Raw genomic sequence first — 13625 nt, forward strand, 5'->3', positions numbered from 1 at the left:
CGGTTTCCTCATTGCGAGAAGCAAAGCTACAGGGAACCAGGCAGAGGGCCTTCTTGGTAGTGGCGCCCGCCCTGTGGAGCGCCTTTCCAGCAGATGTCAAAGCGATAAACAACTACTTGACATTCAGAAGACATCTTAAGGCAGCCCTGTTCAGGGAAGTTTTTAACGTGTGATATTTTACTGTATTTTTGGTTTTTATGGAAGCCGCCCAGAGTGGCTGGGGAGGCCCAGCCAGATTGGCGGGGTATAAATAATAAATTATTATTATTATTATTATTATTATTATTATTATTATTATTATTATTCCTCACTGGGCCATCTGTGGACATCCACTCATGCACTTACTTGTTGGGTTTCATATGGATGAAAAGGCAAAGTATTGATTCCCTCGTCTGCTAGTTCTTGATCTACCTAAAATGCAAAGAGCCAGAAACTGTTTCAGTAGAGGTTAGTTATATCCCAACATTTCACAGACAATGTGTTTCCCATAGATCGTTCCTTTGCCCAGTAAATATGTACGTAGTTGTGTTTCCTCAACACCACCACCCAGAAAGCTCAATAAATTGAGTTATTTGATTTTATAACTTCTGAGTGATGCCTAACTGCAAGCCCGACACCCCAAACTGAAGTGGCAAAGGTAATAAAGAAAAGCAGACTCAGCACGTGAACAAGAGTTTCATAGTCCCTAAATACAAGCAGCTAATTGTTGGCGAGAACAATAATATTTTCCTGACAGTTCTTCAGAAGAAACTTGTGAACTTGTCTTCAACCATCCATTTGACGGGAGGGAGGGGAAGAACATTTGTCATGACAAGTCAGTGGAAATAAGCACCTCTCAAACACTAGGTCTGTAGGAGTCCACCCTAAAGGTAACATACAGTACCAAAACTAAGGATTATAATGCCGTGTGGGAGAAACACAGATCACCAAAAGCCTATCCTCCGGTCAGGTCTCCTTTTATAGCCTGAGAGTGGCCTAGAAAAGTCTTTCTCCTCTCTGATCAGTCATTGGTCAGCAGACATCAGGAAAGGAGGGAGAACTAACAAGCCTTAAAGGTCACTAGAACCAGAAGCCAGGTGCTATTCCAGGCACAGAAGGTATCCCCGTTGGAAACTGGGAACTTGCCTTATAGAAACATTGCAGAAATCTGCTCCCTAAATTACACTTGTGTTCTTTAAGCAATATGAGGCTAATACGGCCAAATGCAAAATGAAACAAGTAAGTTTGATTCCAGGGCCACTTTTTTCTAGAAGTTCACTAGTCTTAACACACTATTTAACTCCAGTGAAAACCACTTTCCACACATTTTTCATACACAGAATACAGCTGCAGAAAGGGGGGGACGGACACATGAGTAATGCCATATATGGATATCATGTGCTGTTTTGTCCATTATCCTGTAGGAAGCTGGCAACAGCTTTTCACATAGCAAAATAGTCATCTGTGTTCTTCACAGATGATAGTATACAGATGCACAAGGGAAACTTGCGATAATGGCCTTGTGTCCACCTAATAAACTTAGTTTTGGGTACCATGTCTGAAAGCTAGGTCCATGTTGACTCTCATGTCTAACACAGATATTATAAAAAATATTAGTAATAGTAATTTATATTGCTTTCCCATGTCTTTTTAAAAGAAGAAACTTCTTTCTACATTGAGATGAACATAGAAAACTAGATGTAGCTAGCATATCAGAGACAATATGTCTATAATTAAATTCTTTATCAAGCGAACAGGCACTGAAAGAAGCAAACTGATATCCCACACCAATGAAATTCACTCCATAGTTCATACATATAACACAGAAAAACAAAAACACTGTCAGCTCCGCAACGAATACTGTGCACAGCTTATTATTCTCACCTGAATAGCAATCATCCTAGAACGGGGTTTGTTTCTTGCTACAGACTTATTATTGGTTTCCATTTTAGTAACAGAGTCACATCCAGCTTCAGTACTATTATTCTCAATGTTATCAGGATTATTTTCACAAGAGCAAATGTCAGACAATGCTGACAGTTGCACCTCATCTTTCGCCAGAAGAATATCTTCGCCATCCTCGCTTGATGTCACTTCTGTATCAATATCAAGGAAACCATCTTGATATATATAATTAGATTGCTCCAAAATATCTAGCATTTCAGGAATCGTTGGCAACGTTCTCTCATTCTGATATTCTGACTGAATCTCATTCAGAAATATTGGGTGGCTTTGGGGTAAAGCTGAAGGCAAAGAGGCATCTGGCATAGGCAGTGATGCTGCTATCATGTCAGTTACCGGAGTGGAAAGGGAGTATGTGGGAACGAATGGACTAAAAGTGGAATGGCTGGTAGTCATATATTCCAGAGTATCATGGGCTGGAGTATTAGTAGATACTGACACATAAGGATTGTTAATATATGAGGTGGGCTGGAACTCTTTAGCAGCTGGGTTTAAACGTGGTTTGCTGTTTTCTTGACTAGGAAGGCTTGCCGAGAAAGTTTCTTCATTTTTAGTCCTTTCTGCAGCTCCAGTGACATCCGCATTTTCCTTCAGCATCACCGAATGTTTCATCAAGCCAATAAGGTCGCCAATCATAACAAAACGTAGAGATTCCAAAAGGAAAGACTTCAGACCCCCAGCATCCTCCACTATTTTACGAGTCTCCGCAGGAAAGTGTTCATACTCTCCAACTAACAGTGGATTATCAATTTCCATGGGGCCATGTTCTTCCAAGATTTGAGAAAAATAGCTGTGAAAGCAATCAAAGTCATATCTAAGTTCAAGAGGAAGCTGTGCGATCACAACTCATTTAACAAAAGCTACCAATTTATACATGGCAAAAGAGGTTTGAAAACACCTACCGATCTCACGTCAACATTTTATTTTATGTAAGCTGATAGAATAATGTTGTCACCCTAAGCACCAAACCGTGTCTTATGATGCCCAAGACCATCATGCCAACTTGCCTCCTCCTCACTGGGGACCAACAGGCATTTTTAAACACCTTTGCCAACTTGAACAAGTAGGAGTCAATGCTTTGGGTGGCAACGATTAAAACTGCATGAGTTTCGGGTGCAAATATGTCAAGGAAAAAGGAACTAGAGACTCAGAGAAGAAACACATGGGAAAGGAAGTGTCCCATCGTATTTCCAATGCCTGTCCCCTAAAAAGTTCACTTCCCACTTTTCTTGCTTTCTTCAGCAGCTAAAAGGTAGAAGTAAATGTCAGGAAACAAAGAGAATTCTGTTAGTGCTGAGTAATCAGTACCCAAGTATAACCATTAGTAGTCATAGGAAGACTTCAACGTCTGAAACACATGCTCTTGTTCCTATGCCTTACTGCCAGCACCTATGTGCTCAATCCTCAAACTGCTTTTGAAACCCAGGGGAGTTAAAGATTCCATTTTGGAGCTTGGGTGAGAGCAGACTCGAGAGAAAACTCTAAATCCCAATCCTCCTCCTCTGGGGATGATGCCTATATCCAAGGGACCTCAGCTCTACCTTCATTATTTTTTCTGCTTGTTGAAAAATAAAGAAGGAAAAGGAAATGGAAACATACTCATATAAGCTTTCACACGTTGGGTCTGGGTAATTGTCCAAAATTCTCTGGTAACTGCTTCCGGAGGAAAAATTATTATACAAAGCTTCAAATATCGCCACCTGCTCATTAAGACCATCTGGGATTCTGAAAGGGTCACGTGGATTCATAAAACTGTTGGGAAGACAAAGAACAGACTTTAAGAAGAGCAAGCTCCTTATGAATGGAAAGCTCCCAACTCACAGGGAACAATAAAAAGCTCAACAGCCGTTTTATTTGTTTTAGGCATAGGCCGTAACAATAACAAAGAGACATGCTTCCAAGCGTAAGATTAATATTAAGACAGAATAAAAATAAACTAAGACAATAAAAAAACAACCTCAGCTGTACAATTTACAGTCAATAACAGGAGCACTGGCATAGTCTGGATATTTTGCAGCTGTAAGGGCAACAGTACGTACTTTCAGGGTTACCTCATTAATATCTGCAAATAAATGCTCTATTTGCTATCTGTCTGACCATTAAATTCAATTCATCCCACCAGGAATTACAATAGGAACATCCCTCTTGTCATCAGAAATGGAACATGGAGATATATTAATGTGGGACATTATCTGTAATGGCTTCTCAAAAATACAATGGCAGAGATTAACAGGAATATTATAACAATGCTTCTCTGGAACTGCCAGTAGCATTTGAATCTGGAGTAAAGGATTTCCTCAGGGGGGAAAGGACAGAGATTCAATAAATAGAATTTGTCATGTTTAAATATTATCATGGCACATCTTAAACTTGGTTACAAGCCACATTGCACTTCCAAGTTGTCATGGATTCTGTTCTTAAACTATTTCCAGGGGCATAAAGCTTAATTAATTAGTCCACAGAAAACCCATATTGCACCTCTCTTATTCTCAGTCACTCGTGTAATCAATAGATGAAGAAAGAATACAAGGGTTTCATTTCTCAAAAGTAACATTTTTCAGGTATCACTGTCTCCCAAGACACCGGAAAAACATTAAGTTTTAACAATGAGGAATTAAGATGTTCACCTCTAATACCCCCATACTAATAGGGTAAAATTCAAGCTGTCTGGTTAACAATTTTATTGTCTGATTAGTAAATTTTATTTTTCAATTTTCTTTATTTAAATACACTGTGACAATTGCAGTTCAAAGACTTAAATCTCCTTTCTATAAAATGTCACTGTGTGCTTCAGGTGCCATAAAAAAAAAAATAGAGGCACATGCATCACACTCTCATTGCAGTCAAAGGAATTTAACAGTGTACTAGTGTTCTCAAAGGTAAGTCCCATTGAGTTCAACCAGACATACTTCCAGGTAGGTTAGCTTAGGATTGCAGCCTAAAGGTGTTTTGGCAAGAGCGTGCTCCATGCATTTTTTGTGCCAGAACTTACAAGGTGCTTTCTTCTGAAAATATATTGTCTTCCTCTCGAGTTACTGTACCAACTCCACCAGACAGGACTAAAATAGACTAAATCAACAAGGAAAGAATAGAAACTTGTTACATAATGACATGTAAAATTTTAAAACGAAGTAATCCATCTTCAGAATTCAACAGACTCGTTTATATAATCCTTCTTCCCTAGCTCACATTTATTCAATGCCCCCCGCCGCCAAAAAATGAGGTTTGGCAGTGTGATTGTAAGAAAAGTAGATCACAATATTCAACTGTGCCCTCCACTCACAGAAGGTTCTTTGTTACAGTGAAGCTTCTCTTCAAGGAAGGAGGGAGGCCATTTTCACTGCTTCCCCCTTAAACCCCCTCCTCCCACCCACTCCAAATCTGTTCTACGGATAGGAAGACCACTTGGAACAACATGGGAGGTGGCAGTAGCATTGGGGGTGCAGGAGAAAGGGGGAATTAGAGAAAACCAGCTCCTCCTCCTCCTTTCTATCCCCAGGAGCCACCTCTGGAGCAGAGAGCCTTTTAGCAGCAGTGGGATGCAGCTGGATACACACCAAATTTTATTATTCAAAACTAGAAATACAAAGCAGGAAGAACACTACTCAATCCAGAGTGACTCTTTAAACCTGCAGCATACATTTTTCTCCAAATCTACTGTTCTGCTTCTATGCAAAATTATGTTGATAATAGACAGGAACATAAGAAGCCGCCTTATATCACAACAGACTGTTAGGATGAACAGGATCACTACTATCACATGGACCAGCAGCAGGTCTGCAGGATTTTTGAGAGGCAACATGACCAGTCCCACCTCCACCTACTGAGCTATGGCCTTTCCCCCAACTGATTAAAAACTTAGGAGCTGGTGCATGATGCTCAGAAGTTCCGGTCTCACTCTACCCCCACTTCTGGCCATGCCAGGAGCAACATGCCACAATACCTGCCTTGTCGTTTCATCTGAACCTGGGCCCAAGGTTTGTTTCCTTCCCATCAAACCACAAGGGGTGAACCAAGCTCTGTTCTTGGCTTGCTGGTCGTGGCCTGGTTGGAGAGAGGCAAATCACACGCCCAGCTTCAGATGATGTGACAAAGCCAAGGCTTGTGGTTTGCTGCTTCTGGCATGGCGAGGGACATGTGAGGGGCAAAGTAGGGACATCTAAGCAGCATGCACTACTAGCACACTGCTTATTCGCATTTCAGTTAACTAAACATCAGCTATGGTCTAACTTGGCATGTGAACCAGGCCTGAGGAAGTCTAGAAAGAGTGAAGAAGGGGAGAAGAAATTGAAGAGAGAACAGTACATAGGCATTTTCTAGCTTTGCTTCTTTTACTGCATCCTACCAGCATGGACGCCTTTAAAGAAATATATACCTTTGGTTCCTTTGCCTTCTTTCGGTTTCTGTTTTTAACTTTGATAGTATTATTCTAGGCGGAAAAAGAGATGGTTTAGTCGTGACCACCACCAGGAAAAAATATTACCATAACACTGCTTATTTTATTTGCACATTCTATTTCCATTCTTCACCTTCGCTAGCAAGGAAACAAAATCCCTACGTCTGTTTCATCATTTCTTTTCTACTTTTCCCCTTCAGAGCAACATGACACCATGTATAACTATTTCAGTAAGAGCTTATCATGATGACAAACACCAAAACTAAATGATCGCCGTGTGGTGGTTCCTCCCCCTTTGAAATGCTCCTCCCTCAGACGTGAGATTGGTGCTATCGCTTTACTTATTTTGGTGCTAAGTGGAAATACATATTGGTTTGCCCAGGTTTTTGCAGGAGTCTGTTGAGCCTACGACGACGCTGCATGCCCTGCTGTGTATGTACGAAGGGTCCCTTAACGGATGCAAGAAGGAGGGTCTGCAGGACAAGCCATGTCAGCAGAGACAGGGATACACGGTGTCTCTAACAAGCTAATAAGCAACATGATAAGCACCAGAAATTTGGTGAGTACTCAAGATTCCAATATCCCGTGACTGGGCTGAAAGGGGTTTGGAACAGGTTTAAGTCTTTCCTTGCCATGTTATCATCCCCACTGCACCTAAGAACACCCCTTTTGGGGGTCTTTCACTAGCGTGAAGTCCCACCGGCTGAGCTGTGGTGAGGGGCACTCCGGCAAATCTCTGGCTCAGCTACGGTGAGACTTGTGCCCAGCTGGCAAAGCCAAAAATCTCCTGAATGAAAAGTTCTCTCATCCCGGAGGAGCTTGGGTTTGGACTGCACTGTAACTCTGCAACAGATGTATGTTATAAAAGCAGCAGTGCAATATAAGGGGAACACTCTACATAAATATATTAGAAAGGGTTCTGATTGCAATGTATTTGCTTCCATTTCAAGAAAGGAATAAACATAAAAACTTACTGAGGCAGTTGCATTCTCTTCCTTCCTTATTACAGTATACCGATTATCTATTTTTAAAATAAATTTTATTTAAAAAACAAAACAAAAATCTAAGACAAAAGCACAAAGCTCTAAACAGTTTTGAACAACTGCGCCGTAACTTTAGTAAATAGCCCTGTCCTCTCGCGGTTGTGCATATGCTTTAAATCATTATACTATATAGAGATATCTAACCATGTTGGCCAACTCATTACAGTACTTTGATAAGAGGCCAGAGTTCTTACAACAGAGTATATTTTTAGCTGCTTAAAGCCAATGGTTCTGAATCAAAAGAAACTTGCCTATGTCCTGCTGTAATCAGTACAGTCATACCTTGGTTTTCAAATGCATTGCGACTCAAACATAAAGGTAAAGGGACCCCTGACCATTAGGTCCAGTCGTGACCGACTCTGGGATTGCGGCGCTCATCTCGCTTTGCTGGCCAAGGGAGCTGGCATACAGCTTCCGGGTCATGTGGCCAGCATGACTAAGCCACTTCTGGCGAACCAGAGCAGCGCACGGAAACGCCGTTTACCTTCCCGCCGGAGCGAAACGCCGCAAACCCCAAAGTGAGTGTTTCAGTTTGCAAACTTTTTTAGAAAGCTGAATGTCCGACACGGCTTCCGCAGCTTCCGATTGGCTGGTTTCTGAGCTTTTTCGGAAGTCGAAAGGACTTCCAGAACCAATTCCGTTTGAGAACCAAGGTACGACTGTACATGTTTATGACTAAAGTGATACTGAATACATAAACCACCATACACAGCAACCAACTCAGAACCTGCCCCATAAAGAAAGCAGCTTCTCCCCACAACTGCAATTAGAAGGATAATGGAACATGGGGTTTCGCATTTCCTTCCCCATGTGGGCTGAACCACCTGCACAGAACCTACAATTCACCTGGTCTGAATCCTTTCATTGCTGCCCACCACTGTTCCCCTCACAAAATCTATAGAAGTCATTGATAAAGTTAAAGGGATAATAAACTCCCTTTCGTCATCCTAGTATACTTACCCATGTTATCAAAATAGTCATCTAAGTATTGAAGGAGAGATGGAAAATTCTCTCTGTTCTCTTCTAAGAGCCATAAAAAACACCGAAGTTCTATCAACGATAGCTCATCTATCATATCTGGAGATGTGCAGGTGAACTCCCTGCCTAGTTTAATGCCATATTTCTCATTCCACAGCACTGCTATGAAGTCAAGATCAAGCTGTAAGATGCATGTTCCATACTTGGCAAAAAATTGTTTTGTAGCTTTTAAACCTGCAAAAATAAATATAAATTATAACACCCACAAATGGATTCACATCACAGAATATATTTTGCCCTCTAGGGCAGACATACACAAGGATTTGACCTGTTTACATTTCAAGGAAGCATTCTTTGGGGTAGATCTCCAAGAATTAGACCAACTAGATGGGGGATAGTATAGTGAAAAACTCAGTATCTGGAACTTGTTAAAATTACCAGTGCCCAAAGCTGGGGCAGGGACAATGACACTAGGAGCCATTGCTCTTTGCATTATGTGGGGACGGAAGCTGTGAATACTATTATTGGGTTGTATCCAACAATACCCTTCTGTTCACAGAAAGGTTTCTGATCAAGTGAAGGCATTTGCTAATGGAAAGGAGGAAGCCATTTTCACCAATTCCCCTCCTCTCTGAAAATTTGCTCTGGAGGGTTGTGGGACCATTTGGAAGAGCACAGAATGTAGTGTGTGTGCAGGGAAACTCAGAGAAAATCACCTCCCTCTCCTCCCAAGAAGTCATTTATAAAGGCCTCTGCCAGATGAAAAGTCCATCTGGATTGAGCCCACTGAGAGCTGGCTATGGATATAAGTATCCTATCACAAAGGAACCACACAAAAAAATGATCCACACACCCGTCATAAAGTTGTCTGCCTGAACAGTATGAGAAACTGCAAATATGCAAAAGCAAAACTAGCAGTGTGCTAAAAGCAGGCATAGGCAAACTTGGCCCTCCAGATGTTTTGGGACTACAACGCCCATCAACCCTGACCGCTGGTCCTGTTAGCTAGGGATGATAGGAGTTGTAGTCCCAAAACATCTGGAGGGCCGAGTTTGCCTATGCCTGGCTAGAGTGAAGAACAAATGAGCATCTTGCTTTGAACGTCTTCTCAGCAAACAATTCTAAGCAGGACATGTGCAGTCTAATATATTGAGACTATTTTGAGAATATTAAAGGAGCATAATAAAACTTGGAAATTAGTACAAAAATTAAAAATAAGGAACAAGAAGTGCATTGGAAATATAATTATTGCTACCCAAATCTTGCTTGTAAAAAACTGAAAACAGCAATGATCAAAACTTTGGAATGTTGTAGGAAATTACAGTGCTGGCCAGCAAGGGCATAAATTTTCCAATTACTTATATCCTTGCTTTTGATACTTAAAGCATAACCTTATGATTTAACTATAAATATAAGCAGAGAGGGATTTGTTGATCAGAATTATTTACAAATCCAGTTCCTAACTTTTATTTTCCAGATCAGCTGCAATTGCAGCCAGCTCTCATATGTAATGTGAACAAGCCTAATAGATAAATGCTCGAGAGTTAAAACCCTGTAATGGAACTAAGCCTCAGTTTTATGTTACAGTTTAACCACAAATAACTTACTCTTACCATTACTATCAAGATGTTTCATTAAGTCGTGTAGTCTAGGATCCACTTCTTCAAGCTCACTTAAAACATGAACAAAAATTCTTGTCGCCACTCTATTATTTTTGTCAATTACGGAGCTTACAATCTGATCCATTACTTCAACTGAGGTCACACAGTTTGTTGAAAACCGTGTGTGGTCTGCTTCGCCAATTACCCACCACGAAAACAGTTCATTAAGAAGTTTGAAGCCATCATGTACACCTCTCCGTATTTTCTCAAAATTCTGCATAATAAGCTGCAGGACTCTATCCCCAGCAAAATAATTCTTGTGAACAAGACCACCACCGCTCCCTAAGATTAAAAAGCAAAAACAAAACCGTGAATGCCCAGATACATAACAGAAATGCAGGACCCCACGGGGGGGGGGGGACCAAGGTATTCTCAATACAGGTATTTACTGCCCCATACCTTTATCACTGTCATCATTTGATATAGAGTCTGCTGTGTGAAGTACTTCTGCAAAGTTCCCTAGTGACAGTAATGTGTCTTCTTTCATTAATTTCCTCTTCAATTTCCTCTCCTGTTTTTTCTGTAGGGTCCTAGAACTGACACAGCCAATTCAAAGTTTTATTTTTAAAAGCAATTGGACATTTTCCAGATGAAATGTAAATATTCAAGACTACCACTCTTTCTCGGAAAGGTAAGTCTCCTGGCCTGTTAAGATATGACAGAAGCTCCCGAGAGAGAGAGAGAGTCAGCCAGCCAGCCTTTCAATGTGCTGCCTGACTGTATCAATCATAGCAGACGCGGCAATCCTTATGTGAAGGTCATCACAACACTAAATGCGAATAGGCCTTCAAGTATCCAAATGTATCCAGTAAGGTCTTTCCAGCAAACAAAAGCCTCCCTTAACCAGAAAACGAGATAGAGACCATTTTGGCCAATTTGCCTTACCCTACTCTGAATATTTCCTGCCTTGGACAACAGGTGGCGATACAAACCCCCATGTTCTTCAATGAGACTACCATCTTGTGTCAGCCACTCTGAAAACGAACTGCTAGTATTATATGACTAGCTAGGAAACTTACCTTGTGCATTCCTGTTTAACAATGGGCCTTGGAGGATTCTTGCTTTTTATTTTATCTTCATACTAAGAGGAGAAAAGAAAAATGGGAGCTTCAAAGATTTATTTTCCGTAACAGTGCTTTATTATAATTGTGGAAAATAAAATACTGTTTTGACATTAGGTCAAAGCAAAGAAACAAAAATGAAATTTATATAGTATGACAACAAATTTGGAAATGTTGAATGCAGGTAATAATAAAGGTTTCTTTTCATCTAATTCCATTTCTAGTATTTATATTATAAAAAATACCAACCAGAAATCAATTCTTACCTCACATTTGATTAAACCAGAGGAGCTGAAGACAGCAATATTAGAAATGAGACCGCTACAATCTGGAGTGAAACATAGCTCTCGAAGGAAGTCCTGTGGATGTGAGCAGAAAAAGGACTTGTGGGTAGGATTTCGCTACAGAGGCTACAGAAGTAAAGCATTAAACATTTGATGTTACCTTTTCAGTTTTATCTGTATATCTTGCTGCTTTCAACTTCTTCCAACAGCTTACATGAAATTCCACTTTACATTGTTCACAGCAGGTAACACGTATAAAACCCTAAAGTTTGGAGATCACAGATAAGTGAGCACTGTGAGTTCAACATTTATATTAGGAATATTCAAAACATATTCCGCATAAGCTTCTTAAGAGAAAGTGCACCTAAATCAAAAGTATCTGACGATCCTTTTCAACAACCTTCACATTACCTTGAAATCTGGGTCGCTAAAATAGATTTTTATTTTCTGCGCTTGGCACTGCTGGTAGCGACAAACTGCATGTGGAGCTGGAGGAAATCTGCATTCTTCAATGTGATCTTGCAATATAACCTATGAAGCAGCAAAGCAAGTTAAATATTGTAGCATCTTCCCTGGAAATTCTGTACTACCAAGTGTGCATGTTTATAAATCGAGCAGAATACTGAATATTCATCATTTCCTCAACTTTCAATTTCTTCCACTTTCTATTGTTTTCCACCCCACAGAATATTAGGCTGCCTGTTAGGTAGGAAGGAATTCAACCCATCTGTATGAGGCCAGGCTTTCAAAGTTGACTACAGTGATGCGAGATGAAGTCACGCAGTACTGCTCATAGATTCACAGAATCATAGAGTTGGAAGGGACCCATGGGGCATCGACTCCAACCCCCTGCAATGCAGGAATCACAGCTAAAACATCTCTGGCAGATGGCCACCCAAGCTCTATTGATAAACCTCTAACGAAGGTTTCCAAAGTAGTCCATTCCGCTGTCAAACTACAAAGCAAATGGGTTTATTGCTCTTTAATTTTGTTCTGTAAGGAAGGACTCAGGGGCAATCTCAGTGATGAAGGTACAAATAAGTGAATTGACCTAAATACAACTTCTGATGGCAGGACAATTCAGCTGACAAACTGAGGTATTCTACAAAGATCCCATATTCAGTGCAGCTGGCAAGTCACTCAAAAGACTTCCTTGCCATTCAGGGACCCTTAGCAGGTATTTAGATTCCCAATTGCTAAGGGCAATCCTTATATCGGAAAGGATTGATAGAGTCACACACTCAAGTATGCTCACCTCCACTGAAGATGAATGCAAGATTCTCTGCTTTACCAATTTGTTCCTTGATGTAGTCCTCAGAATATAGACAGAACTTATCCTGGACAGCCACCACACAAATTATATACAAAGTGGGTTTTGTTTTGTTTTGTTTAGCTTTACAAGGTAACAATCTTACTTACTTGAAATTTTTCTGTTCTTGTCTCTTCAATAACTATGGAAGTTGAAGGCCACGTCAATACACCAGGCACAATCTTATGACTAACCATGGTCTTTGATTTCAAAAACTGGTCCAGAGCTTCTGAAAACCTATCATGAACGCCAAAAGACTCAACGTCACATGCTATATCCAAGCGTCCCAAGTGTCAGTGTGTTTCGTGTTTAGGAATCCAATGAAAGATGAGTGTCATTCCTCTCCCCAGGACCCCAAACACAATATTAAAATGGGAAGTAATTGTGGCTGGTTTAATTTTTAGTTCTGGCTATTTATTTATTTAATATACCGCCCTATACCCAGAGGTCTCAGGGCGGTTCACAGAAAAGATCACCATATATAAAATCAAAATAAGAACAATAACCCAATTAACCCCCCCCCTCAAAAAAGAGCCACATTTTAAAAGGGTATAGGATGTCAATCAGGTCAACTTGATTGGTTAAAAAAGAACATTTTTGCCTGGCGCCTAAAGGTGTATAATGAAGGCGCCAGGCGAACTTCCCTGGGGAGAGCATTCCACAGATGGGGAGCCACTGCAGAGAAGGCCCGTTCTCGTGTTGCCACCCTCTGGACCTCTCAAGGAGGAGGCACACAAAGAAGGGCCTCAGAAGATGATCTCAGGGTCCAGGTAGGTTCATATGTTTTTCTAACAGTAAGTAAACGTCAACTCTGGATTCCATAGTCCTTTTCAAAATGAAGAGGCAGCTCAAGTCAAGCATGCTCACTCTCCCCTCACCTTGACACAGTAGTGCAGCGGTGAGGGCTGCCACGATTGTTTACTCATCTTGCTTGCTTCCTGATCACTTTTGG

At 40.8% G+C, this 13625-nt stretch overlaps 1 protein-coding gene across 2 annotated transcripts in view; it reads right to left on the reverse strand.

Annotated features, from left to right (window-relative positions):
- The window catches only part of TTC3 (tetratricopeptide repeat domain 3), a 60741-nt gene that overhangs the window by 15981 nt on the left and 31135 nt on the right, over positions 1 to 13625 (reverse strand). For both annotated transcript variants that reach the window (XM_081908714.1, XM_081908713.1), the window contains exons 21-34: positions 12784 to 12910; positions 11776 to 11895; positions 11525 to 11626; positions 11347 to 11439; positions 11039 to 11100; positions 10419 to 10555; positions 9972 to 10301; positions 8341 to 8592; positions 7312 to 7358; positions 6317 to 6370; positions 4934 to 5010; positions 3541 to 3693; positions 1864 to 2731; positions 346 to 411 (exon numbers count right to left, since the gene is read on the reverse strand). In XM_081908714.1, the coding sequence (XP_081764840.1) occupies positions 346 to 411; positions 1864 to 2731; positions 3541 to 3693; positions 4934 to 5010; positions 6317 to 6370; positions 7312 to 7358; positions 8341 to 8592; positions 9972 to 10301; positions 10419 to 10555; positions 11039 to 11100; positions 11347 to 11439; positions 11525 to 11626; positions 11776 to 11895; positions 12784 to 12910 (2488 nt within the window). The remainder of the gene's footprint in view (positions 1 to 345; positions 412 to 1863; positions 2732 to 3540; positions 3694 to 4933; positions 5011 to 6316; positions 6371 to 7311; positions 7359 to 8340; positions 8593 to 9971; positions 10302 to 10418; positions 10556 to 11038; positions 11101 to 11346; positions 11440 to 11524; positions 11627 to 11775; positions 11896 to 12783; positions 12911 to 13625) is intronic.

Source organism: Podarcis melisellensis (assembly GCF_964234715.1).
Source record: "Podarcis melisellensis genome assembly, chromosome: 4".
In the NCBI taxonomy this organism is placed as follows: domain Eukaryota; kingdom Metazoa; phylum Chordata; class Lepidosauria; order Squamata; family Lacertidae; genus Podarcis; species Podarcis melisellensis.